The following is a 27170-nucleotide window of genomic DNA, read 5'->3' on the forward strand; positions in this document are numbered from 1 at the left end:
TGGACGTCACTGATTCTCAATAAAAGGCTGAAATTGGTTAAAATACACAGTAGAATTGAACATGAAAATACCAAGCTATCTCTGTTCATGTTTGAAAAATATAGATTTCTATTCTGGTGCTCTCTATTTTTGTAAATTTTTCAAACATTTCCTGGCGACCATTTGGGCTTACAAAGAACAGGCGAGTAAACCCTTGCCAAACCACCATAAATATCGAATGTGTTGACAAGCCCCTGATTTCCTTCAAAAACATATGTGGAGGCTATTAAAGACTAATGGGCTAACCTTGGCCGACGATGACCAGCCCGGGCTTGTTGAGAATAATCTTCGTTGATTGCATTTTTTCGTTTTCTTCAATGCGATTCCATTTCGACCCGTACTTCTTACAGCTGCATTGGAATAAAGCCTAGGTACATTTCAGTAAAGAGATTATACTTATGGGAGGTTTATTTTCAATGTCAAGTCTTAAAATCTTAGCCAATCAAACAGAAATTGCCATTTTCAGAAATCAGTATCAAAAGGAATGTGGGAAATTTTCTAAAAAATTAAGCTATATTTAAGGGGAGGTCGACGATAATTTTTTCAAGGGTGGTTGTTATTTCGCTTATGCATGCAGGATGAATATGAATTATATATTTTTGGAATCTACAGATTCCGCCAAATCTATTGAGTCTAAAATCATAAGATGAAAATAAGTTTTAGTGGGTGAAATTAAGAAATTTTTTTAAAAAATGATCATTTTTGGTGTATTTTCGCGAAAATGGCCGTACTTTGAATGGATTTTTGACCAATTTTTTTAGCCAGATTTTTTTCAAATTTTTGCCGCCTGATTTTTTCAGCCCCTTTCTATCCATAAGTTTAATCAGATTTTGCCTATCTAATCAGGTTTTCCCGCATTTTGGCCACGGATATCCCGATTCTCGTCGACCCCCTCCCCCCTTAACTTCTTCAAAAATAATGCTTTATATTCTTCGTTGTTATCAAATTGAAATTTTCATAAAATATTCTTTTATTGAAAAAATACTCGCTGAAAAGTCAGTTCTTACCTCACTCAAGCAGATCATTCATGCTCTCGATGCGGCTTTCTCTTGCTCAGTCGACTTGATTTTCTTTATTTTCTGGAGAAGTGGGCAGCCTCTCCTGGGCACAATTAAGAAGGCAGCTTTAAATTGGGCTTACTCGGACGGAGCCAAATTAAACTCGTCACCTGTCCGGGAACACACTATCCCGCGGACGAACAACTATTCTGGCGACGTCCTTTCAGCCTTCATTTTCTGCCTCTAGCGCCCGGGTTTGCGCTGCATTATAAATGAACTCTCATTTATGTAATCAAATAACCTGCTTTCAATGTTTACTCAAGCTTTTGCTTTCCAAGCCACATCTTTCTTTTTGCAACGATCAAGTAATTGCACTTATTTACATAAATAACACTTTGCAATTCAAAATTTGAATCGATATTCTAGCACTAGAATGGTAAAAACGACGATGAAAATCCCAAAAATTAGTTTCTTTGATAAAAAATTTCCAAAAAATCGCCAAAAATCAGCTCGAAAGTGAAAAATTGGTCCGAAAATTTTCACCAGAATTTTGGCCAATCAGATCTCCGCATTCGGTCGGCGGGCCAATCACAATTCACAAAAACATTAATCAAAAATTCCGCTTATTTGTAGCGATTTTTTTGATTTTACCATTTTTTTGGCTAAGATTTGAGTTGAATGAGAAAAGTTGAATTTTAAAAACTGTAATAGAAGTAAAGCTCAATTGCTTTTTTAAAGCAATTTGTCTATTTTCCTTGTTTTCGCGCTGCAAAATTAATAATTCACGCGTCTTATTCATCTAATCACATAACTGGTTATTTTGTCAATTTATTGACGGATTCTCGCGGCTGGGGCCAAGTAGACACAGAAGGGTAGTAAATTGAGTTACAGTCAGTTCGGCTTCGTCCCAGGGGCAAAGGCCACGTACTTCTTTTGCCTTCGATTCTGCGATTCAACACCCATCATTTCATCGCGAAGTCGGCGGAAAATTGAGCTTCCTAATGAAATTTGGTTAATCACTTTTGAGTTGGGGCCCCGAGATCGGGGCTTTTTCGATGAATGAAAAATTCGAACAAAGGGCGAACTGGCTTAGTTACCTGGCGAAATAGTGGCTTTAGGGCTGTGGCACCTGTTCGTCGGCAAAAGTATTCCCTTGAACACCGTTTCGTTCATCTACTTCTTTACGTGTCTTTTTGAATCGAGGTGGCGGCCGCAGAACACAAAAATATTTAATCAATTGGTGTCGAAGTAATTTACGAGCGATGTAAAATTCTGGACTGGAATGAGCCGACGCAGAGGGCCTTTTAACGTCTGCTTTTTTGCCAGCAGTGGTGCTCGCGGCCGTGTACATAAAAAATCCTTAAGCTATTCATTAACGCCCGATAACATTAATTAAGTAAGATGGATCGCCAAAGGCGCGTGATTTTGTCGAATTCAAAAGAACAGATCGTCTTTTCTAGAGCGCTTACATAAACTAGACGTGTCACTTGTTCGAAAACAACGGTCTGATTTTTCTTGAAAAGGGAGTTGTTGTTTTATTGCAGCTAGGTAGATGGGTAAGTCGCAAGTTCAAGATTTTAAATGCTACTCCGAGATTGGATCAGCTGGGACGAGACGATAGGCGACTTCTTCGCGGAAGATTTTCTGGAGCATTCTGAAATCTTACGTCAGCCAAAAAGTTCCAAATCTTCGTTATGAACTTTCAGCGCTGTTGCTGGAAATTTCTAATTTGATTGGTAATTACCGTGGTAGTAGATGGCTGACATGCTTCTTTGTTGCAGCGGAAGTGAGCTGTAGCCGCAGAGAAATATTTGGACAGTTTCGTTCTATTGAAAGGGTCTTGACCTTTCTCCGCGCCAGATGCTTAATTCGGCGATTATTCCTGTATCAGAAGGTCTCGACGGCAAAGTAGACAATTTGTTTTAGTCAAATCTGATGGACCATCAGTGATGGTTAAATATTCATTCCCAATCAACGGGCCCTTCTTTCAGTTAGTTCAAGACAGTTTCATTCGAAAAATGTATGTAAGCTTCTCCTTGAGAAATTCTATCTGATGATTAATAAGCAAAAAGGCTCACCTTGGAAAGTTGTCTGGCTTTTGCGTCAGAGCTAAAAGAATTAATATGGATCTGTAACTTTCAATTGATCAAAATTTCTACGAAGAAAAATATTGAATTGGCGTTACCATTCAGGAAGTCCAGTCAATTCAAGAAGAAAAGCTTTTGGCGCATTTGGCGAACTTTCGGACGCAGATGGCGGCAAACTGAGTTGGTTCAAACGAAGAGAATTTCAATTTCAAATTGATTTTCCAACGAGAAATGGACTTGTTTCCATTGTGGAAAAATGGGAAGTGAGAATCGAAAGATTAGTGTAATTAAAATTGAATTAAAAGAAGAATAAGAATCCCAGATGGTGAATAATTCCCAATGTATGAACCTCATCCTCTCGAGAACTGCAACTGTTGAATGTTTCATATAAAGAGGAAGGAGATCTCTGGGGATCAGCGCCAGAATGCTCTCGCATTCTTCCAACGTGAGCTCGATTCCGTCGTAAGAAGTGTATTTTTTCGACGCGCTGAAAAAACCGAAATTGTTAAAATTTAGAAACAACCGAGCGGTCAGCTTCCGCGTCAATAATGACCATCATCATCAATAGAGATATTTACCAATCGTAGTCTGATTGAGGCCCTGTCTCGGTCATGGGCTCAGTTACTAGCTCATTTGCGGTCAACGATGCGGCAAATTCGACCGAAGATTCATCCTCATTACTACTCAGAGTGGTTTCTGAGAAAGCTGCCAAAATGCCCAAGTCGGCGACGACGAACGGCTCTGATTTGGACTGACTTTGCGCGATTTCTTTTTCGAAACCTGAGTCAGCATCTTGGCTTGGGAACCTGTGTAGAAAACCTGAGTCAGGGTCCGGAAAAAGCTTGGATAAAAATTTTAAAATTCATTGAAAAAGTAATTTTTAAATTTTTATTCAAGCTTTTTCAGAATCCTGACTCAGATTTTTTTTCACGGGTTACCAAGCCAAGAAGCTGACTTTACATGGTTTTTCTTGGGGAGGTGTCTGGAACCAACAAGAAAATTTCGACAAATTTTGTGCGGAAATTTTCAACCAATCAGAAGCCTGGATTCGGCAAACAGGCCAATCAGCAGCCGAGTAGCCGCCAACGCAAAATTTGTCGAAATATTTTTGTCGGTTCCAGACACCATCCATTTTCCTTTCTACAAGAAATTAACGCTGCAGAATCAGCTCGCCCTGAACCTGATGTAAAAATCTCCCATGATGACGCGGGCGCTTCGGAAGGGCGTTGGGGAACGAGCGGAGTCTGCTCGCCCGCGTGTGTTCCCAATGTTTTCGACGCCGCAGTCGACATGGTGTATGGTTCCGTATGTTGTTCTGCAAGTGCTCCTTCTGTTGCTACTCTGCTTGGAACAGACGTGGCGGGAACCCCCGTGACTCTGCGTTCTTCAGGATTTCCAAATCGCAGAATCTTAAAAACGTCTTTTTTGTCGATTAATAATTCCTGCTCAGTCTAATTTTCCTCCTCGAGACTGTGCGGCAGAGTATAGACGGCTTGCCGCAGAATAAACCGTAAACATTTTCCGCGCGATTTATGTTTAACCGGATAAACTAAAAACCCCTTCCGCCGCTTCGAAGAAACGGATCTTACCTTTTGGTAAAGAAACAAGCATTCCGCGATTGTTAGTGGTTCTTCGTTTTCCCGGTAGTACTCGTACATGTAGCATTCTCAGAGTGGTTCATAATTGCCAAGAAAACTTATTTCAAAAGCATTTTTTTACAAGGGCTATTTTTTCGTCTAATCTGTTGTTTTGAACCAGAACCTATTGGAGATCTTGGATAGAATGAAGCTTTAGTGTCACTGTCGTACCAAGAGTAGTCCATTTCATCGATCTCTTCGACTAAAAATTTGTTACAGATTTTTTTAGACTAAAATTTCGTTTTAATTAAAACTAGGCTCGACAACCTGTGTAGAAAACCTGGAAGTACAACCTGGAAACCTGTATACAATTATCCTGAGGATCATCCTCAGGATACCTTTTAAAAGCGTATCCTGAGGATCGACCCTAGGATACCTATCAAAGATGATTTCTGAGGAAAAGATTTGCGCGGTTCTAAGTCAAGGAGCGTGTGTGCGCTCCGCGCCTGTCTTGTAGTAAACTCTGGGACTGAATCTGTCAGTTTTTTCTTATCCTCAGGACTAATTTTATCGAAGAAATTTTATGATCTGATACCCAGGATTCGTTTCTAGAGTGTATCCTGTGTCTTATCCTCAGGATAGGTTTATGAAAGGTATCCTGAGGACAATCCTCAGGATTCACTTCTAGAGGGTATCCTGAGGATGATCCTCAGGATAATTGTAACCTTCCGAAAACCTGAGTCAGGTTCTGAAGAGTTAATAGGCAAAGCCGCTTTGGGGCTTTTTATATTAACGAAGCCGCAAAGCGGCTCTGCCTATTAACTCTTCAGAACCTGACTCAGGTTTTCTAGACAGGTTGCCGAGCCCAGGTTTTACAAAGATCAAAAGAAAGACTAAATTCATCAAAGAGTTAAAAAGATGAGAATCAGTCATCCTGTTCTACAAAATAAGACTTTTACTAAAAGTCTTTTAGTCCTAGTCAGACTCAAGTGTTTCTCACGTGAAAAAGAATAACTTGAAAAAATGCGTTTGTGATTACCGTCTTGAGCGGATGTTGATAAGTCCAGCGCAGGTGTTCTAACTGCGAATTTAGTCGATGGGGCCATTGTCGATGGCGCTTTGTCCAGTTGGAGAGGCTCATCGGACTCGGCTTCTGGAAGAAAAAGATTGGAAATACTTGATGAAGGTGTATGAAGATTTTTTGGTGTGGTTTCCTCTAGCTTTCTTTTAGTTCAAAATTTGAGGCAAAAAAATATTTCAACAAATTAATGGCAATTTCTTTCTCCATTTTTTTGAGAAATCTGATCGGCCTAACCGCTTAGTTCGGATATCTGATTTGTCCAAAATTATTGTCTAATTCGGGCTGAACTTCTACTAGAATAATACACTAAACTTTGTTTATTCTGTCGGCCACTTAGTCGAGAAAAGGAAGAGACGCCTCGAGTACTTTGCTAATTGAACCATTCCTGAGCCAAAAGAGTGGTCGGCAAATAAGTGCTCATCACGGACGCTTCTTGTACGGACATAGTGCTTCGTTCACTTTTTACCAGGTCGGAAATCCCCAATGAATAAATATACAATTTGGACTACTTGCCACATCCTCCGTTTATTTTTTTAATGAAAGTAACCCAAATTCTAAGTTGGACGCCGAATTTTCACACTCGACTTTCAAAAGCAAGTTCACCGAAACACTCGACAAGTGACACTTTCGACAAAGCCTCGGGTCGCTGACTTTCGATAATCTCGTGATTGGACTCAAGAGGGTCGACCTAAAGCTTGATGCTGAAGTTGTCTCCGATTCTACTAATGGGCTTTGTGTCAGATAGACGGTCGAGCTTTGTATAGGAGATGATAGTGCGGTGGCTTCCAGTGTTGGGAGATAAGGAACTTGTGGTGAGGTCACAACGTTTTTCGGTGGAGAACTTGACTCTGAAGAAGATGGACTGGAGGTGGATTCGGAAACTGTATACAAAACCCGAGTCAGGGTTTTAAAATCTCTTATGAAAAGCCGCGATTTGAGATCTTCCGAACCCTGAGTCAGGTTTTCTACACAGGTTGCCGAGCCCAGGACTTGTGGTAGATACTGTCGAGAATTGACTGTTGGTTGAGTATAAGCTTAGACTTGAGCTTCTTTCGATGGAGTTTGGAAATGGCAGAGTTGAAGAAAGAGTTGGCAGTATTGTTGATGAAACGAGTGTTGTTGGCTGGACTGAAGTTTGACTCATCGTCGAAAAACTCGGTGTCGTGGCAGTCGTTGTTACTGTTTTCGTTTTCGGAGTTGTCGTGGTTTTCTTGTTTTTCTTTCTTTCTTTGTGCTTGTTGCGCCTCCCTTTCTTATCAGAGTGCGGTTTTTCTTGGATCAACTCTGTTCCTCGCTCGTCCCAAATTTCGAATGATTCGATCACTTTTTTAAAGATGAAGTAATTCTTTCAAAACTATTCGAATTTATTCATTTTTTCCTTTTCCTTCATTTTCATCAAAATGCTCGTCAACAGGCGGGACATAAAGAGGCCTCAAAACCGGAGATGCTTCGTAAAATTTTCTTCGAACTTCCTCATTCATCGCTTAATTTTGTACGAAAAAACCTCTATTTTGATCTTACCTTTCTGTTTTTGAGCATTCATTAGGCGACGCACAACGAGGAGACCGCAAAATAGGAGGATAACTGATGTCATAACTACAACTTGCTAGTAACCATGAAATTTTCAAGCTGTTGGTATTATTTCTAGCCGCCATTTTAGTTGCAGTCTACGAGGCAAATTGGCATCATAAAACTCGATACGTGTTCAAAAGTCCTTCGGATAAAGTAAGCCAACAAATTTTGAGTTGAAGGATGACCAAAATAATTTTTCGTGATTATAATTGAAACTTGAGATTTCTGCCGTCTTGCTTATTGAAACCCGATTAGGAATCGAACCATGGAATAAAAATGGTCGTTTAAGATTATTTTCGGGTCAAAGTCCAAAATTTGACCAAAAGCAATAGAATTTCGAGTGACGGAATTTCAAGTTTTTAACGGAGATTTTCTAAAGTAAAGGATATTTTACCTATTAGAGCCGTTAGCAAGTACTTTAGCCTTCTCATTTTTCGTTTGATTTACAGTTTTCTCTCTTTAAACTCTTCACAGAGCAGTTAAACGCGATTTCACGCCGAGCACAGTAGAAAAGTGTCTTGCGGTTATGTTGAACGAGCTTTCTAGCCAAAGGTATGAAGGGCCATGACGGGCTGGGACGGACGCTGGCCATGACCCAGAACTTTCGCCTTGCTAATCCAGCAGCGCTCGCTCAAAGTCTTTATGGTAACCTCCGAGGGATAGTTTAATCTTCTCAGCTCATAAGAAAGCCCTTATCGTCGTGGTGTCAGATGCGATTTTTGGCTCAGCATTCGCGCCCAAGAATTTCATGAAAAACGCCTTTCCGAAAGCGGCATTCTTGCACTTCTCTAAAAGAATGATCACGTTGGCGGTGCACTTCCGTCAGACACTACTCAAAGATTTCGCTTCTAAAATCACCACAGGCCGTGATAAGAATCGCCATTCTTACGGAGACACTTTCCACCGATAAGCGACGCTTCCGAAGTCAAAATTTTACACAAGTCACTTCTGGCCACCGTTTGCTGGAAAATTCAAAAGCGTCTCAAGATCATGTATGTTTTGAGTAATCTGCGGCGTTGGCGACGGTGGCGAATTCAACTTGTGGTCTTTGATGTCGTGCTACAAATTTGAGGCTGCTTCATTCCAAACAGTTAATCAGTTGCTCCAGAAACTGTGAATTTGCCGCAAAGAACATGCTTTTTCTAGCGTCTCTTTTTAAATATTTTCAAATTGCTTTTTCAATTCTCAAATTTTCAGCTTCTTGTTCAGTTTTGACCGTTAGCTACTTTAGGTACAGCGCTTCTGAGCTGCATATCATCTTCAAGAAAATCTTCTCACGTCCTTCAAAATCGTCCGGAAGCTTTCGCCTGCATTAACCTCGTGCGTCTTAGTCTCTTAGGGCCTGATAACGCATTTTTATCCGAATTTTCAGCTTGGTTATTTAGACAAGAGTCCCTTGTCGACTCAGGCCTCTAGAGATAGGACTCAGACTCTTGATGAAGATGTGGTCATCAACGTGTTTCTCAACCCTTGTTCTTCTCGAGATATGAAAGTTTGTTGCGCAGGAATCGCAATTTCTCCAGAGCAGGAATTGGAAAAACGGATAAATTTCATGGGAGAAGGAAAATATTCACGCGAGTGACAAGTGCCCTACCATTTTGCATCAGCCCGCTGACCTGGATGAGTTTTCGGTGAACCCGCAAATTCTAAGTCCAGAATAACAAACGTCGCTTATTTCGCTCTTTTAGCGAAAGTTTAAACACTACCCGTGTCTTCTCGAATTCGCTCTTCCTTTTTCCGAAGATAAGGGACAACGGGCATTTGTTATTTTTAAAAGAAGAAAATGATAGTTTTCATTTTTCAGTTTAAAATAAAGTGAATGAGGAGACAACTTCATAAAAGAGATTTTCAATTATCTTAGAAAGTTTAATGAAAGCCGCGCAGCGGCTTTTCTTTTAAAGAAGCCGCGAAGCGGCTTTGAAAGAATCAAAAATTAGATTGAAATTGTAATTTTGGCGAAGCCGCTTTGCGGCTTCGTTTTAAAAAAAAGCCGTTAAGGAATGAATGATTTTTGACTCAGGATTTCAACACAGGTTGATGAGCCTTTAGCTGAAAGTCTAGCTGGGCTGGGCAACCTGTGTAGAAGATCTGAATCAAGTTCTGAAGCGGCTTTTTCAAAAAGGAAGCCGCGACGCGGCTATTCATTTACGCTCTAGAAAACCTGACTCAGATAAATTCAACAAAGAATGTCTTGGTTGAGGCTAAAAAATAGTTTCTGTCGCGGTGTCATTATTTAGAAAAACCAATGTTGTTATAATTTTTAAGATGCCTCTCTCCGCATTCTTTAGAAACTTGCTTTGAGAGAAGACAAATAAGAAGCACGAATCTGCGGGCTTGCTAAACAACAAATTGTCTCTTCGAACTTTTCTCTCGTTTTCTCTCTTTTCGCTTCTGGTGTCCGTAATTTTGTGAAATGTGCGCAAGAATGTGGTGGTGGTTATCACTAAGCTGTCAACAATGGCGATTGCCAGCTCACCAGTTTGAAAAAATGATAATCATTTTTTGCGCCTCGAAGCCCGGAAGGGCAAATGCGAACGTTTTATTTTTCTCTATTTCTGTTTGCGTTCCGAAGAAAAATTCCGATTTGGTGGACAGAATTTAATTCGAGAAAAAAGATGCCTTTTTATTTTGAATCATGGCATTTGAATAGTTTTGACTGTCTTGAATCGTTTCATCAGACCAATTTGAGCCAGGCACGCTCCGTTTTTGCACGTGACTGATGTATCCAGTGGGTTGAGATCTAATTGATTGAATGTTACTTTTCTGAAAGCATATTACTCTTTGGAATGTCGATTGTTTGGGTCCAAGTGCGATGAGATTTTCGCCGTTGAAACTCGTTCTCGTCGGTTGATTGGTGATCATAAACCAATTTCATCGAGTTGGCCTCTACCTTCGACCGAATCTGAGTTTTTTTAGCAAAATTTCTCTTCAAAAAGCTCACCGTTGTGGAATCAATTTCCTCCGGAAGCAGAAACTCGACCGAGTAGAGCTTTTCCTCCTTGTTGAAATTCCAGTTGGCAGGTTTCATTTCTTCTCTCTTACTGTAAGAAAAGCCAGAAAGGGCTGATTTTTATTCCAGATATTGTTAATTAGACAGTCTCATCGGCCGGATTGGCGTCTGATTTCGATATAACGTCTGCCGTGGAAGTTTCCCAATAAATCTTTGATTGACTGTTTCCTTTTGTAAGATCGGGGTCAAAAACGAGAGAGGCGATTTTCTGGCAGTTAGACTTTCTGGCAGTTAGACTTTCCGGCAAAGGCGATTTTCTGGCACTGCCAGAAAATCTAATATGCCAGAAAATCTAATTGCCAGAAAATCGCCTCTTTTGATTTTGAATTTACAGTTAATGATCTTGGAAGGTTAAAAAACGGAGAGGGTTTTCGACAGTACCACCAATGTTTTCTTACACGTTTTTATAAAAATTCATTGACAAAAGCCACTTTTGACCCATTTATTCAAGATTATTGGCTGTAGCAAACATAAATCAGCTTCTTCCGGGAATATTTGTGTTAATCACCCGGTGTTATTTGCATCTGATTTCGAGTACTTGGTCACAGTGAGCACCCACTGAGATAATGGCGCACGCTAATGCTTTTGAAACTGAACTTGTTATAAAACTCTCCTGAAAATTCTTCCTCAGGTGGTGAAATCGCTTTTATAGGATGGATATTATTTGAAATTCTGCAAGAAACTCTTTTTGTTAAATCATTTTATAAATTCGAAAAACTGGTGATTATCACACAAATTTCATTTCGGAGCAGTTTCAGCAGGAGTTTGCACCTTTCGATGGGAGCGTTTGATTTAAAAGCCGACTATTCAGGGCGCTAAAAAGACGACGAATTTGGAATTGAAATTTCTGCGCTAAAAATAGAATGAGGGCAGCATCCGCAGTTCGTTCTTGCTCTTTTCGAAGTGACAAACGGGTTAACAGGCAGCTGAAAAGTTAGATTTTGATTTTTGAGAAAATGAAGAGAAATCTGATAGAAAAATATTGAAAATGACACCGATTCCACCACCTTCTGAGGAAGAGTTTTAAAAAGCATTAGCGTGCGCCATTATCTCAGTGGGTGCTCACTGTGACCAAGTACTCGAAATCAGATGCAAATAACACCGGGTGATTAACACAAATATTCCCGGAAGAAGCTGATTTATGTTTGCTACAGCCAATAATCTTGAATAAATGGGTCAAAAATGGCTTTTGTCAATGAATTTTTATAAAACGTGTAAGAAAACATTGGTGGTACTGTCGAAAACCCTCTCCGTTTTTTTACCTTCCAAGATCATTAACTGTAAATTCAAAATCAAAAGAGGCGATTTTCTGGCAATTAGATTTTCTGGCAGTGCCAGAAAATCGCCTTTGCCAGAAAGTCTAACTGCCAGAAAGTCTAACTGCCAGAAAATCGCCTCTCTCGTCAAAAACATCTCTACAGAAAAGGCGCGCAGCGGCTTTTTTCAATACAAAGCCTCAAAGAGACTTCGCCAAAACTTTGAAAATAATTAGGAAGATGATTTAGGAAGCCGCTTTGCGGCTTCGTTTAAAAGCCGCTGTGCGGCTTTTCATTAAAGATCTATTAGACGTCGACACAGGTTTTCTACACAGGTTGCCGAGCTTGGGTCACTTTCAACTGTCTTTAAAGTTAAAAGTGAACCTGAAACCGAATCGCGCCGAAACGATATACAACCTTTATTTGTGAAGAGGCTTAGCGAGTAATCTTTTGTGAAGCAAGAAAGCCGAAAAAGCAGCAAGTTCAACGATCGCTTATTGGATTCGAATTAGATGCTCAGGCGAGATTGTTTTTGAGACACAGAAAAGCAGCAATGATAAAACTGAATTAAACTCAAGACACGTCTCTTATCTTTCCTTTGTAAAACAACAGCCTAGCACTATTGACTCCCGTAGCGGACAAAGATCGAAAATCCGGACCAATTTCTTAAGAACAAAAAAACTGAAGAAGGAACATCATCATCCTTATTTTTCGATGAAAAATTAGGATGTCGTGGCTCAAATCGCTTAAAAAACAGCCAAACGCGCACATCTGATTGGTCGTAAATTTGGCTCAAATTTTGGTGAAAATTGTCGCAATTTTTGTCGATTTGTGACAAAAAGCGCGACAAACGACTCGAATTTTTGCGACAATTTTTGTAAAATCTGATTTGCCCATCAGCTAAATACGGACTTCTGATTGGTCTAAAATTTGGCAAACGTTGTCGCAATTTTTTCCCAAAAATTGGTCGTTCTAGTCTGACTTTCCTGATTTTTCTCGGTACTTATAGACACGCCAAGTTTACTTTTCTTATAGTAGCGTCAATTAACTAGCCTAATCGAGTCGCTTTTTGAATGGATTTAGACTTTATCGGCGATTTTCAAATAAGCACAAGAAAACCTCCTTGAATGAACTGAGATATCTGGCAAGAACTATGATTTTTGATGCTGAATTTAGAAAGCCTTTCAGCTGGCGCTCGCTTCTACTCGCTTCTTGTTTTTGCACCCTTCTAATACTTTAATTCGGCAAGATGCTGACGTTGGGTTCACTAAATTTATTTTCCAGCAGGAGCATTAGACCTCCGTCCGCGTGACTCGCCTTGTTTTGGCCATTGCCAACGACTTCCTTCAAAAAAGCAACTTCGGAATTAGGATTAATCTGCGCTTCGTAATCAAATCAAAACTTCAACTTCTCAAAATCTTGCAAAAATAAAAATTGCGGCTGATTCTTTTTGGTTGTTTTTTATATTTTTTCGTGACCAATCACGAGACGTTCTCTTTGCACTGAAGATGGCTTAAAGTAGCCGAAATCGATATGCAATAAACTTCACATCAAACTCATATTTTTTCGTATATTTATATTTTTATTATAATTTTTAAATTTTTTATAATTTTAATAATTTCTAAATAAGAGAAATTTTAAAAATTATTATTTCTTTGTTATTTTAAATTAAAATAATTAAAATTTTTAATTATTTTCTAATAATAAAAAATTAGAAATCTTTATCTTATTGTTAATAATATATTTTTTAATTGTTAACAATATAAATAATTTCAATAATTTTCAATACTAGATAATAAAAGACGCGGTTGATTTTTTGGTTGATTGTGAATCTGGACAAGTTTATTTACACTTTTAGTACAAAAGAAAACACAGTTCCAGTATATCCTTCAATATATACTGTATTTACAAGCGTTTTGGTTTATGTTCAAAGATTATTTTCACAGAATCAAAAATGTTTGATTCATGTCTAGAGCAAAAGTATGTAGGTTCTTAATTTTTCAACAATGGACAAGTTTTTAAATTCACTTGCTTCGAAGTTTATCCTCCGAAAGCGCCTCTGGAAGGATTTGGGGATGTCTGCATCATGTGCTCGCGGATCCAGTTGGTGTAGGTCGAGACTGAAAAGAGAAAGATTAGAAATGATACGGAGAACTTGATCAGCGATCGACGTGTTTTGTCTTTTGCTGGATTGAAAGAAGAAGACGCGAATATGCTTTAACACACGATGAGCGTTCCACAGCCAAGCGGATTTAAGGCGGTGCTCACTTGCGGAACACGATCGAGCGATAATTCAACACAGGTGGAAACCTGACGAGAGCGGCCCGTGAGCTCATGAGCTCCTCGGCTACAGAAGACGCTTCAATTACCTTTCGTCCAGACTCCAGGCGCATTAGGAGCGCCGCATTTGATTCCCCATGAAGTAACTCCGACAAGTACTGGCTTTTTCGAGGCTCGAGAAACTTTAAATTCATCGTGCTATCTACTGGGCTCGACAGCCTGAGTAAAAACCTGAGTCAGGGTCTGACAGATCTTCAACGAAAAGCTGCTTGGATCTTTCAGACCCTGACTCAGGTTTTCTACTTATGGTGCAAAGCTCAGGTTGGCGAGCTTAGATGCTTCCAGGATAGAATGTTTGCCCATGTTTATCCCAAGTTTGCAAGCTCAAGTTTCAAAACTTACGAAATAGAAAATCTAAAAATTTCGAACCGTTCCTGTCGGATCTCTTCGCTAGCGTGTCCCTTCTTCGCTCCTGGCGGGACAATGCCACAGATCATCGGTCCGCCGGAATCACCTTGGCAGGCATCTTTTCCACCGCCCTTTGACCCTTGAATTTCAATTAGTAAAAGCAAATATGGAGAATTTGCGCGCTTCGTGACTTTTCATGCGACTGAATCAACGCTCTTGAAATTTTTCGTAGCGCAAAAACAAGTCTGTTTTTCAAAGTACTAGCTTTTGTATTCTGCTGACTCTGGATTCTACAACCTGTGCGAAAACCTGAGTCAGGGTCCTGAAAAAGCTTCAAATTTCAAGCTTTCGTGACCCTGACTCAGGTTTTCCGACTGGGCTCGACCACCTGTGTGAAAACCTGAGTAAGATTGAAAAATGAATTTTTGGTCTATAGAACCTGACTCAGGTTTTCTACACATGTTCCCGGGTTTAGAGCTGACTCAACTGCGAATAGCATAAAATTAGCGATCAAAAGAGAGTTCGCTATTTTGACTCGTCGGGTAGATATGTGCGTTTTGCATATTTGCGCCGGTGCATCTAAATCAGAAAAGCACATGGCGCTAGAATGGACTGTGAATTTTAATTTTCATTCCGCGGCCGCGCTTCGTTGCGCGTGGATAGACGCTCTTACCTGCGCAGAACATGGCGTCTTTGACCAAATACTGTCCATTCATCGTGTTCGCGCATTGCTGGTCCGACATGATGTCCAGATCGACCTCCTGCAATTGCTCGGCGACGGAGCCTGACTCGGTCTGTCCCCAGCCTGCGACCCAGCACTTTGTTCCAGGCGGGGGGTGCTCACCTTGCGGGGGCAGGCAAGCCGGGGCGGCGAGCGGCTTCTGGTTTAGTTTCATAAAGGGGACTTTAATTATGCAAATGTCATTTTTAATTTGTCGTCTAGAGTATTCTGGGTGGATGATTAGTTCTTTGGCAGTGTAAGTATACTCGTGCGGGTCTAAACAGCGGATGTCTCCAGTTCAATTCGTTCTTTAAAAATGCTCTAATAATTAGGCGCTGGACATTCCCACGGAAGCCATCAAAAGAAAAAGATCTTCCATCCGCGCTCCTTTCTGGTGGAAGTAATGGTCGGAAATGGTGCATTTGACCTTGTCGGGCTTCCGCTGGAATCCGTCGCAGCAATGCGCTGCGGAAATGATCGTTTCGTCATCGACGATCGTTCCGCCGCACAAGAAGTTGTCGAAGGCGATGTTGACGATCCAGGGCCAGCTGTAGGGGACCACGTCTTTGCCTCCGTAGATCCGTTGTTGGAAGTTGCCTTTTGAATCTTCCTAAACAGGGGAAGCATGAAAGACTGAAGGGAGGGAACAAAAGAGTGTACCTTGCAAACCATGTCTTGCGGAATTCGATCAGTACTACCCGTGGACGAAACGGCGCCCAGATCGGAAACTTCCAGCCCCGTCTCTCTCTGCTCCTTGTGGTCGTTCTTGCAGTACCAGTTGCCCGAGTAGTCGTTTTTGAAGGCTGGGATGTCGATGATCTTTTTCATTCCAGCGCCGATTCTCCAGTGGCAGAATCCGTCGGCTTCTTCGCGGCTCTGAAAATTCAGCTCATTATCTGCTTCATAACAGTTTATTCCAGCGCTGGGTTATCAGTAGTTTAGCACGTTTTTCGACGCGAACTTTTGGCCATTTTTTGGCTATAAACTTTGTGGCAATTTCGATAGATGCGCATAAACAGTGACGCAAAGAAAACGAGGTCAAAAGAATGTCAAATTGAAGTTCGACTCGAGGGACAGCCGTTCCCTGCCCGAAACTAGCGATAGGCTTATCGTCAGGGGTGTTACGTGTTCGACAGTATCGGCTGACTCATAAAGGTCGCGAGCCGAGTTATCAGCCGACCGCCGTGAGGACTAAGATCCCTACTACTCTCCTCCTCTCGGGGCGTTGAAAAGAAACGATGCTCCTCCGTTTCAAGACTTTTGCGCGTCTCTTTTCCACTTGAAACGGTCGCAGCGCACTTTGCTTATCACTATCCTAGGTAGTAGTCTGCTAGCCCCTTCTGTGAACTCTTACAGGGAATAAATCATTCCGAATGATTAGCATTCTAGCAATAAATCTCTAAGCAAAGAGTGCAAAAGAAGGACGCTGCAAGTTGACAAAGTTTATGTTTAATTTCTAACACATCTTTGGTGCCAAAACAGCGGGACGGCTCAATACCCCTGATTGAGCTTTTGATCCAAATTAAACCGCTGTCGTGGGATTTTGTTATTCCCGTCAACTCGGCGAGGTTGTCACAGATCACACAATATCCGTAATCTGCGGACATCTTTGAACAGCGACACCATCTGTCTTCAGTTTTACGTTTCTGGAAAAGGGAGATGTATTTCCCCTTGCACCGGAAGGATGATCGCGACATTTTCCAAAGCAAAAAAAGCTAACCGCCAAGGCGAGCCAGATTAAACGTCACTACAAAATCGCATTTTCGGATAGCACGAGCCGTTCTATTCAACCAAAACAATATGCCCCAGTGAAATAATATCTCATTGAAAATGAACTGGGGTCGAAAACCTGAGCGGGAAATAAGAGTCAGGGTTCTGAAAAAATTTAATGAAAGCCGCGGAGCGTAAAAATAATTATTAACCGTATTATTGATATTTTTTATTATTAATAATAAAAATTTTATAGAATAAAAATTATTATTTCTAAGCGTAGGGGCTTCGTAACGAAGCCTTCGTTTCTGGAAAAGCCGCGTAGAGCATAAATCTCTTTCAGAACCCTCAGGCTTTTTACTCCGATTACCAAGGCTGGAAATTGAACTCACCTTTACTGGATGGTCGCACTTGCAAATGGCCACAACTTTATCGTTGCTCATTGGCATCAGGGCTTGTTTGTTGTTGCAGGAAATTATACATTTTCTGGTTCCAGCGGTCGTCGTGGAACAGGTCATCTAAAATCAAGAATGGTGAGTCAGGCTCGTTTTCGTGATCTGGAGGATGTTTTGAGGAGGAGGTGGCCTCGGTTTTGCGCAAAACACCCGTTCGGATTTGAGGTTCTATTAATTCGAGCTCTGCCCAGGATACTTTTGGACTGCGTCGTCGTCCAATTCTATAAATTTAAAGACGAGACCCTTATTCTGCCTTCTAAGCCCTTCTAGAGCCAGTAATTAGGAAGGCGAATGCATGATCATTCGAATTTCAAAAACGATTATGAAAAAGCAGCCAATGAATTATGTTCACAAGTTCATCAGTTTCATAATTGCGAACAAGCCAAGACGCTCCTAATCATGAAATCGAGCGAAGAGCGTAAAATCAAACAAGTTTCGAAGAACACTTACTTGCATCGAGTCCTGGTCGATCGGCAGCTGCATGCAGGTCTGACAGGAGCCAAAGTCTTTGCTGTTCCAAACTGCTCCGCCGCCTCTTCTCACGCATTTGATCTTGTTAGCGGTTAATTTTCCGAAGGGCAATTGTAAGAAATTCAACGAAAGTCCAAGTCTTTGGACATTATCTGGGATAGATCTACGCCACAGCCGGGCGAGTTTAGTGTCATCGCGGTCTGTATATATTTTTATACCTAAGATAAGGCTCATCCGGTCACCGCCCTTGCCGATCTTTCTCACGGCAGCGGGTACGTTTAGAAACTCCTTCTGAAAAGAATCGAACTCGCGAAAAAATTGGCGAAATAAAAAGTCACCCCAATTCGACATAAAGATTCCAGGCTAAAGCAACAAAGAAAGGAATAGTTTGGAATAAAACCAAAGACAGCTGGGTTCAACGGGAGAAAAAGAAGAATCACATAATCATCATCATCTGCTTTTTGAAGGATCAGATTAGTCTGGTCGTTAGTTTCCAAATTTGCTATTTTGAAATTCGGACCGTTGTAAAACCTGTGTACAAAACCTGAGTCAGGGTCGGGAAAGTGTTTAGTCGCCTTATACACAGGTTTCTGAGTCCCGCTTTCATTTTCATGACGAAAAAAGCAAACAGCTCGTTTTTAGACGGTCATTTATAAAATAGCAAAATCATAATTACACTCAAAATTGCTGAGAAACCGTGCTTTGGGGACCGGAAACTGATCATCGCAAAAAACAGGTGCAGAGGGCACAAACAGCAATTACAAAGTGAACGCACGTTTACTGTTGATGGGATTCTAGCTGCCTAAGAGCAGCGACATAATTACGATCATTACGACCTGCTTATTGTACACAAGAGCTTGTTATCTTGTTCATCTTTGTGATGAGGCTAACGGGCAGTTACTGAATCCAAGAAGAGATAAGAACGCTCCGCACGATCGTTTTTATCGAGAAAACAGAAGATAAGATATTACTGGCGCGTTTACTTTAAACACGCGTCTAAATAAGTCTCCTTCGCCAATGTCACATTGGCAATGTGACAATTTAGCACGGCAATTATAATTGCGAGTTAGAAATCAAGACTTTTGGATTAGAGTTAACACAGTAATACTCATATTTTTCCGATGAAAAGGAATGTTTAAACCTAAAAGAAAATCTTGACCAAAAATTTGATAAAAAATATTGTCGAGGCCTTTATTTTTGAATAAGGGGGTGACTCTGATATTAAAAAAAATTATTTAAAAAGATTTCAATCTATTAAATTGTCATTATAAAATTTTCAATAAATAGCAAAAATTATAATATTATTATATTATTAATTATTTATTTTTTATTTTTTTATTAAAAAATATAAAAAAATTACAAGATTTTCAAAATTTATTACAAAATCGATTTATTAAAATCTAAATTGCCAAAGAAATATTTTCGGGAAAAGTGAATTTATGATGTGTACTCCCTCAAAAATTCCTGAGAAAAGGTGGGTCACCCCCTTAAGCTCAATGCTCAATGATGATAGAATTTTAAAATGAAGCTTAGAATTTCGGTCCTGTGAGAAAATATTCCAAGAAATGTGATTTGATTAGGGATTTGAATTAATAGAATTGATGATTTTGGAGCGTGTTTAGAAATTAGAAGCGTTCAAGTCACTCCTCGAAAATGTACAAATTCGGCACTCTGTAGCTCTCCACATAATCCGGTCCAGCTTGGGCTCACGATGAAATAATGCGTTCACACGTGATAATTATTTGTACCACTCGAAACATGGAGAAGAAGGCTCTTAGCAACAACTCACATGCACTTTTGTTTGGCGGTTTAGAAATGTTAACAATTTCGAATTCTGAAATCGCGCGAGTTTGTGGCTTCTGCGCGAATTTCCAGCCACGGCGGAGAAAATGAAAAAAGCGAGATAAAGCCCGAGTTCATGAAAAATATATTTAGCCGCTAGAGCCAAGCGTGGAACGTACTCTTATCAAAGGATCAAGCGGATCAGCTCGTATGGATCAGCAGCTTTGCACGTTTTAGCGCGCCATCACGTGGCCAACACGTTCTATCGTAAAAACGAGAGAATCGCGCACGAGGATTAGTTCCGGCAATTTTTAAGAGCAAAGAGATACAGTTCCGCCGCTCTCAAAATTAGCTTTTTTACTTTAAAATTCGTGGAAAAGAGTTCACTTTTTACGAACCAATCAAAATGCTTGAAAATATATCTCCACCAATCAGATTTCGCCAAAAAGTCGGAAAAATAACTATCAAAGATTTGATTGGTTGAACGCTTATTATGAGCATTTTGATTGGTTTTCTCGAAATTAATAAATAATTTATTAAATTATTATAATCAAAAGTAATTGTGTAAAAAATTATTTCTGAAAATCATTGAAATAATAGAAATTAATAAAATAATGATGAAAATTAACTTCAACCCTAACCCTAACCGTAACCGTAACCCCGACCCCAACCCAGTGAAATAAGAAAAAAGAAGAACTCAAATCTAAAAATTAACCTTTCCTTCTGCGCTCCACCATAAACGTCATAATCACGGTTGCATTTTAGCTGGCAAGTGTCTCCACGGCAGAGGACTTTTCCATTGGGCACTTGGTTGACTTCTTTGAGTGTGCTTTGGCAATTCTGTGTTTCGGATAAAAAGGAGAAATTACGTTTTTGTTTGTGGCCTTCACTCGGCCACAATAAAATATGAGTATTGTTAGCTGTAAACATGACGGAGCGTGTTGCCCATTCGTGTTGCATATTTATGAGTTCGGGACTTAGGGAACCTTTAACGTTTGCCTAGGTCAACGATTATCCACGCAGAGCCGGGCCAGGAACGTTTTAGGCGGAAATGGCAGTTTTGAACTTTTTACTCGGGAAATCGGCAAATTGGAAAAGTTGCGAAATTTAAGGGTATAGCATCTACTAAAGTTTAAGGACTTTTTTCTTCAAACTTTTCAAAAGAAAGAGGTTTAATGAATATAAATTTTATCTCAAGTTCAGCTCGTAAACTCCCTAAAATCTTGTATCAGAAAATAAGGGCGTCACTTTCATATGTCAGGAGAAATTTTGTTCTTTCTCCAAAGCTTATCAAAGTGATTTCCTTATTTTATTTCACCAAATAATAAGGGACTAACAAGCTTAATTATTTCCTATCATTCTGCGGGAAAATCTGATTTAAGATGGGTACTCCCTTAATTTTTCTTCACTTGAACCCAAACGATCTTTTTCCCAGCTAGTGAAATCGTCAGGAAATCGAGTTACTAGCTCAAACTTGCATAATTATTGTAATTCTTAACCGGTGGCTGTTCTCACACCAACGCTGGAATTATGTCAAACAATTTGTCTTTCAATTTTTTGAAATAGCTTTTCGGAAAGGAGGAAGTTTACTGTCCAGCGGAGGTCATGTTCAAAAGCCCCTAATTAGCTCATCTGACCGCGCCGTGACCACATGTGTTTGCTGCTGGCACATGAGTTTCGCTTAAAATGAGTTAGATAGAGCAATTCTTTAATCTAAAAAATCAATCGGAAGATTAAGGGAGCCGCTCCTTTGGCTCATCAACTTGGGTAAAAACGGGATGGTGTCTGGAACCGACAAAAATTTCGACAAATTTAGCGTTGGCGTCTTCTCGGCTGCTGATTGGCCGGTTTGCCGAATCCAGGCTTCTGATTGGTTGAAAATTTCCCCGCAAAATTTGTCGAAATTTTTGTCGGTTCCAGATACCTCTCCTAAAAACCAGGGTCAGGTTCTGAGGAGCTTTTTCGGCTACGCAACCATTTATTTTAGCTCTTTAGACCCTGACTCAGGTTTTTACACACGTTGCTTCACCAAAGCTTTCAGTGAAAAAATAAAGACTCGCGTGTTTTCAATTTCAAAATAAAAATACGCATTCGCCAGCTGAAAAGCTAAAAATACGCGTTTTTCGAAAATGATACGATAGAAGTGTTTATTTTGCTGGAATATTGAATGAGCCGAAATTAATGTTTTACACAACTCGCGTCGTATCATCCCGCCGCAAATTTAATTCAAGGGGTGTATTTCAAACACGATTTTCTCCGCGACTTTTTCAGCGTTTTTAACACGGTGACACCCTTATTTTACTTTTTGAAAAGAAAGTTTAGGCGATCAATTAAAGTTAATCAAAGTTGATTTTTTGAATTTTTAACAAAAAATTTTTAAAAATTTCTCTAATAAAATCTAAAAAATAGCATAAATAATCTTTAAAAAATCAAAAAAATAAAAAAATTTTATCCATTCCTTGTAGGTCAAAGGGGTCGAGCGGCCGCCACGATTGCCCTTTCGGCCGCCTCGACCTCCTTTGCCTTTGCCAGCGTTTTTGCCTTTGCCTCCTTTTCCCTGGGCAAGGACTGCCGAGACCAGCACGAGACCTTGTAAAATCTTCATAGCTTCTCTCTTTGTTTTTCGCGTCTTCTTTAGTTCGTCAAGAATCGAGTTATTCTCTTTCCAAAATTTATTCTTCGCCGATTTCAAAAAGGATCAAAAAGCATAAACCGTCTTTTCTCTCTCTCTTTCTTTTTTACGAAGATATAATCGAGCCCTGTTAATTTCAAGGGCGAGCGAACTAAAGTCGAGTTACTTTTTAGTAATTTATGATATTTAACGTCTATCGTAGTGGATTTCTCTGGTCGATGGAGGCGCTCGAGGGAGCGCGCGATGGCGCTCTCGGCCGAGTCCACCAACCACGGGGTTAGCACTAGCCATGAGCTTTCACGAGAAGCGGCATCGGCGATCTAGCGCTCCCCGTCGACGGCTACAACTTTTTCGCTATTTCGTCTTGAATTTCAAATCCACAAATCGCTAATGCTCCCGTTGACCTCTGACGCCGTCTTTTTTATTTGATTTTCTGGAATTTGATTAACTAGGGGCTTCGGAAAGGCGTTTTCGCGCCGAAACGCCACGTAAGATTCGTGTTTTTGGGTAAGCACCGGTGCTTGCTTTGAAACACGTGCTGCGGAAGTTCTAGCCGGACTATACAAATATCGATATAAAAGGCCGGAAAGCCGTTCAACCCTTTTTCACGGCAAAAGTGAACTCTAGACAGAACTGCCCGGAATGGATATGTTTTCACGAGAAGGTAAGTAATGTCACCCTCGAGCGGGGATCAGCCTGCTTTATCGCCGCTATCAAGCTAGAATTATGTTTGATAGAGTTTCTATTTTTCGTTACAATTTTTAGCCTGATGATTTTCGAAAAATGTTTTCAGGCCAAAAATCACTTTTTAACTGTTAGTGCCATCTTCACCGCCGTCTCAAACCGAGTCGAACGGTATATGTATCGCTTGAAAATTCTAGAGTTTCGGGTACTTCCGGTCAAATTTACGAAATTCTAGTATTCCACTGCCGTTTTTGATACAGAAATGGTACTATGGCATATAGCATGTCAAAATGACCGCTAGGACGTGAGGAGTGCAGGGGTCTCAAAAAATAAGTACTTTTGCAAAGAAAAGTACCTAAAAATAATCATTTTGTGATTTTTTAGCACGTAAAATATCAATTTTTAATTTTTTCGGGCAGAAGTACCCGAAACTCTAGAATTTTCAAGCGATACATATACCGTTCGACTCGGTTTGAGACGGCGGTGAAGATGGCACTAACAGTTAAAAAGTGATTTTTGGCCTGCAAACATTTTTCGAAAATCATCAAGCTTTCAGGCTGAAAATTATACAGTGAAAACCCATTTTAAGGCCCACCCTTTTAAGGCCACTTTTTCGAAAAATCTCCAAAATCTGTCATCCTAAAAATCCACTTTAAGGCCACTTTTTTCGAAATCCGAAAGTTACAGTTTCGCTAGAAAAAGCTAGCTATCTTCGACTGTATCCTCGGCCATTTTGATGTCGATGGCTTTTCAGTGTCAGCATGGTCTGTCACTTGAACTTGAGGCACTTCTTCAATCTCCATCGGAGTACTTGGACGCGTTTCATCAATTTGAAGCGCCAGAAAATGCTCGACAAATTCTTTTTCTTGTTTGTCAAGAACACTTACTCAACATCGAGATCTTCAAACTGCTCGATTTCTTCTCGTAAATAATCCTCTCGAAGATTTCGAGTGCATGAAGATTTCGATAGAGATTTTTGATCCATTTCTCTGACATGTTGACAGAAAAAATATTTTTGAAAGAATGAAAGAAAGAATCACCTAGAGTCCAATTTAAACAACACATTTTGGCAATTGCTTTGAATCATACTTTGTTCGGGCGATAGAAACATGCAGTAGACTCGAGCATTCCCCTATAGACCCTTATGATTCACTTTTGTCCGAAAAAATGGAAAAATTTGTTGTCATCCGACACAAGGCAAAAAATATCCATTTTAAGGCCACTTTTAAAATCCGCTGTCATCCAAAAAGTGGCCTTAAAATGGGTTTTCACTGTACATTGAAAATTTTACCAACACTCCTTCCTTGAGCAGCTAGGCTCAGTGGAAAACTCACCGATCCTGTGTTCGGCATCCTGTGTAGAAAACCTGAGTCAAGGCCCGAATGTAAAGCAGTTATTCATTAAAGATCATTCAGGCCCTGACTCAGGTTTTGAACATAAAAATGGCTTTGTTTTTATTTAAAAAGCTTGAAGAAAATACGATTATTTTGGAAAAGCTGGGTTCAAGGGACAATTGGCAGGAGAAGAATTAGCATAGAATATGAACTCGGAAAAAGAAGGGAGTCGACCACGCGGTGCGACGTCAGTTTACCTCAGCTGTGGGTGGAGCACGATCACGTTCCTGCGGAAATCGAAAGCTTTGTGGCAGCTTAGCCGCGTTTCAATTCGACTGGCAGCGATTGGAAAACGTCTGTCCCACGTAGTAAAGCTCCTTCTTTTTGGATGGAGAGTGACATGTCTAGCAAATAAGACAAATTTGAAGAGTTGGTTACTAAACAGAATTATTCCAGAGCTCGCTGCATAAATTGAAGAGAAGAACATGAATTTTCTAATTGAACTTTTCGACTCAAAAATCGTCGTTTTATTTTTTCAAGAAAGTTCGTTTTGCTCCGTGATTTCCATTCCATTCTGTGGCCTGACAATGGAAGCAGATATGATCCGCCTGGGATGCAAAAAGTTACAACGAAAAATGGAAAGGACTGACCACCAGAGAGGATATGTGATAAAACGAGTAATGTTAATGTACAACGACAGCTGCGGTCGTGCTTAGAGAAACTTTTTTCATAAGAAGGAAATCGTTTCGACAGGCGGTGATAAAAAACGATCCTTACGTAGCTTGAAATATTTTTAGCTAGGGTTGGAGATTTTTCGGAGATATTTTTAAGCCTAGATAGCTTAATTGAGGGATTGATGACTAAGTTCGTGGGGACTAGGTTCGTGGGACTAGGTTCGTAGGTGGTTATGCCAAAGTATGCAAGATGGGGTATGGTTTCCTTTCTATAAGGAACAATGTGGTGCGACTAGGTTCGTGGGACTAGGTTCGTAGGGGTGCTAGGTTCGTGGGTTTTGAAATTAGAGATTTTTCTATAAGTATTATAAAAATTATAAATTTTTTTTATAAGGAACAATTGAGTGCGACTAGGTTCGTGGGACTAGGTTCGTGGGTTTTGAAATTTTTTTTTATAAGGAACAATTGAGTGCGACTAGGTTCGTGGGACTAGGTTCGTGAGTTTTGAAATTTTTTTATAAGGAACAATTGAGTGCGACTAGGTTCGTGGGACTAGGTTCGTGGGTTTTGAAATTTTTATAAGGAAAAGGAGGGTGCGACTAGGTTCGTGAGACCAGGTTCGTGGGTTTTGAAATTTTTTTATAAGGAAAAAAGGGTGCGACTAGGTTCGTGAGACCAGGTTCGTGGGTTTTGAAATTTTTTATAAGGAAAAGAAGGGTGCGACTAGGCTCGTGGGACTAGGTTCGTGGGTTTAGAAATTTTTTTATAAGGAAAAGGGGGTGCGACTAGGTTCGTGGGACTAGGTTCGTGAAGACTAGGTTCGTGAAGACTAGGTTCGTGGGACTAGGTTCGTGGGACTAGGTTCGTGAAGATTAGGTTCGTGAAGACTAGGTTCGTGAGACTAGTTTCGTGGGACTAGGTTCGTGGGTTTTGAAATTTTTTTATAAGGAACAATTGAGTGCGACTAGGTTCGTGGGTTGTAAAATTGGGTAAAGTTGAATGGTAAAAATGACTTTCCCACCCCCACCCCCAAAATAAGCCGCTAGGCTCTTTAACTGAATTTCTATGTTAGCGCTTTCCAATCAAAAACCCCGAACCTATATTTAGATAGCAATATTATATTATATGATCATATTATTACAATACATATAATATAAATATATATAAATAAATATATACATATAAATAACACTTAATCATTATAAATAAAAATATACATATAAAATCAAAAACTCACGAACCTTGTCCCACGAACCACGTTTTCCAGCCAGCCACCCACGAACCTAGTCCCACGAACCTAGTCCCCACGAACTTAGTCATCCCACACTTAATTGAGGACAAAATAAATTTTGGCTCGCTTATTTTCTTGGATTCTCATAATTTTTCTCATAAATTAGGCTTAGCTGAGCCAAATTTTAACAAAGCTACCAAAGCTTAGCGTACTAAGCTTGTTATTTTGAATTTGTAAAAACTTTTTAATTGGAGGCTAAGCTTAGCTGGTTTATGCTGGAAGCTGACCATTTGAAAAATCACTAGCTAAGCTAAGGTTAGCCGGAAACTAAGCTATCTTAGCTTAGAAATTTTTCAACTCTGAGCTAAGCCAGCTGAGCCAAGGTCAAATTGAGCTGAACTAAGCTAATATGACTTCTTTCCGAGAAAATCAACTTAGGGAACTCCGGAACCCGGGTTTAATTTGTCTTTATTTGCAAATTTCTTTTCTTTTCGGCTTTATCTCTCGCCCAGACAGCTGCTCGCCCCTCGAGAAAATTCAAAAATAGTGAGGTTGGGAGGGGCTACGGAGATAAGATACAGGTGGACACAGCGATTATGTAAAATTTTATTCGAAAAAAGGGATTAGCGTTGAAGTGTTGCGCGAGTTTCTAACTAAAATAATAATCAGAAAAAGTGCGAAATTGAATCTCAAATATTCACGTTTTTATTGAATCGAAATTACCGGAATTTGAATTGCAAGATCGCCAAAAAGTTATGTTTCAAGTTTGCACCACTCGACTTTACCAAGTGATCAATAAATTGAAAATAAAATTACCCAGTGGCTAGAAACGGATAATAAAAATACAAGAGCGATGGGCAATTTTACTCGGTAAAGCATTCAGAAAAGGATGGGATGATTCAATTTCGAGAATTTTAGACAAATCGCGGTCAGCATTGCTTTCACAGCAATTCAAAACGGAAGTATCTTCAGCGGCAGGGATAGGATTTTTGCCCAAAAATCTATTTCCTTTGCGACCGCGAGATTTTCGAAAACCGACGTCATGCCAAAGCCAAGCACGGTTCAACGAAAAAAACGAGAGAGGGTTTTTAAAATATTTAGTGCTGATTTTTTTGGTGGAAGAGACTTTCTTTACGAGAAAATGAGCGTAAAACTGAGGTTTTTTCAG

The 27170-nt window shown here is 40.0% G+C and overlaps 3 protein-coding genes and 3 long non-coding RNA genes across 6 annotated transcripts; all 6 read right to left on the reverse strand.

The window, feature by feature from the left end:
- Nucleotides 1-23: 23 nt before the first annotated feature.
- On the reverse strand, nucleotides 24-1176 carry LOC145705274 (uncharacterized). Its single transcript, XR_014134575.1, has 3 exons — nucleotides 1047-1176; nucleotides 286-406; nucleotides 24-241 (listed from the first exon to the last, which is right to left on the reverse strand). It is a non-coding gene; the product is annotated as an uncharacterized LOC145705274 (long non-coding RNA).
- A 1409-nt stretch (nucleotides 1177-2585) lies between these two features.
- Nucleotides 2586-3471, reverse strand: LOC145704905 (uncharacterized). The gene is made up of 4 exons (XR_014134517.1): nucleotides 3223-3471; nucleotides 3116-3146; nucleotides 2782-2900; nucleotides 2586-2691 (listed from the first exon to the last, which is right to left on the reverse strand). It is a non-coding gene; the product is annotated as an uncharacterized LOC145704905 (long non-coding RNA).
- Nucleotides 3472-7146: 3675 nt separating this feature from the next.
- LOC145702155 (uncharacterized) lies at nucleotides 7147-7860 on the reverse strand. The gene is made up of 3 exons (XR_014134293.1): nucleotides 7749-7860; nucleotides 7304-7378; nucleotides 7147-7265 (listed from the first exon to the last, which is right to left on the reverse strand). It is a non-coding gene; the product is annotated as an uncharacterized LOC145702155 (long non-coding RNA).
- A 2085-nt stretch (nucleotides 7861-9945) lies between these two features.
- Nucleotides 9946-10414, reverse strand: LOC145705198 (uncharacterized). Its single transcript, XM_081782653.1, has 3 exons — nucleotides 10296-10414; nucleotides 10133-10256; nucleotides 9946-10094 (listed from the first exon to the last, which is right to left on the reverse strand). Exons 1-3 carry the CDS (start codon nucleotides 10380-10382, stop codon nucleotides 9988-9990), a joined length of 318 nt encoding a protein of 105 aa, XP_081638779.1. The 5' UTR covers nucleotides 10383-10414; the 3' UTR covers nucleotides 9946-9987.
- A 3026-nt stretch (nucleotides 10415-13440) lies between these two features.
- LOC145702349 (serine protease 33-like) lies at nucleotides 13441-15323 on the reverse strand. The gene is made up of 4 exons (XM_081779571.1): nucleotides 14982-15323; nucleotides 14335-14447; nucleotides 13990-14062; nucleotides 13441-13740 (listed from the first exon to the last, which is right to left on the reverse strand). Exons 1-4 carry the CDS (start codon nucleotides 15202-15204, stop codon nucleotides 13661-13663), a joined length of 489 nt encoding a protein of 162 aa, XP_081635697.1. The 5' UTR covers nucleotides 15205-15323; the 3' UTR covers nucleotides 13441-13660.
- On the reverse strand, nucleotides 15301-20391 carry LOC145702348 (uncharacterized). Its single transcript, XM_081779570.1, has 5 exons — nucleotides 20168-20391; nucleotides 17645-17746; nucleotides 17132-17257; nucleotides 15690-15905; nucleotides 15301-15639 (listed from the first exon to the last, which is right to left on the reverse strand). The coding sequence occupies exons 1-5, from the start codon at nucleotides 20375-20377 to the stop codon at nucleotides 15358-15360; spliced, it is 936 nt and encodes a 311-aa protein (XP_081635696.1). The 5' UTR covers nucleotides 20378-20391; the 3' UTR covers nucleotides 15301-15357.
- Nucleotides 20392-27170: the final 6779 nt, after the last annotated feature.

The sequence above is a fragment of the Oikopleura dioica genome, chromosome PAR (assembly GCF_907165135.1).
Source record: "Oikopleura dioica chromosome PAR, OKI2018_I68_1.0, whole genome shotgun sequence".
NCBI lineage: Eukaryota > Metazoa > Chordata > Appendicularia > Copelata > Oikopleuridae > Oikopleura > Oikopleura dioica.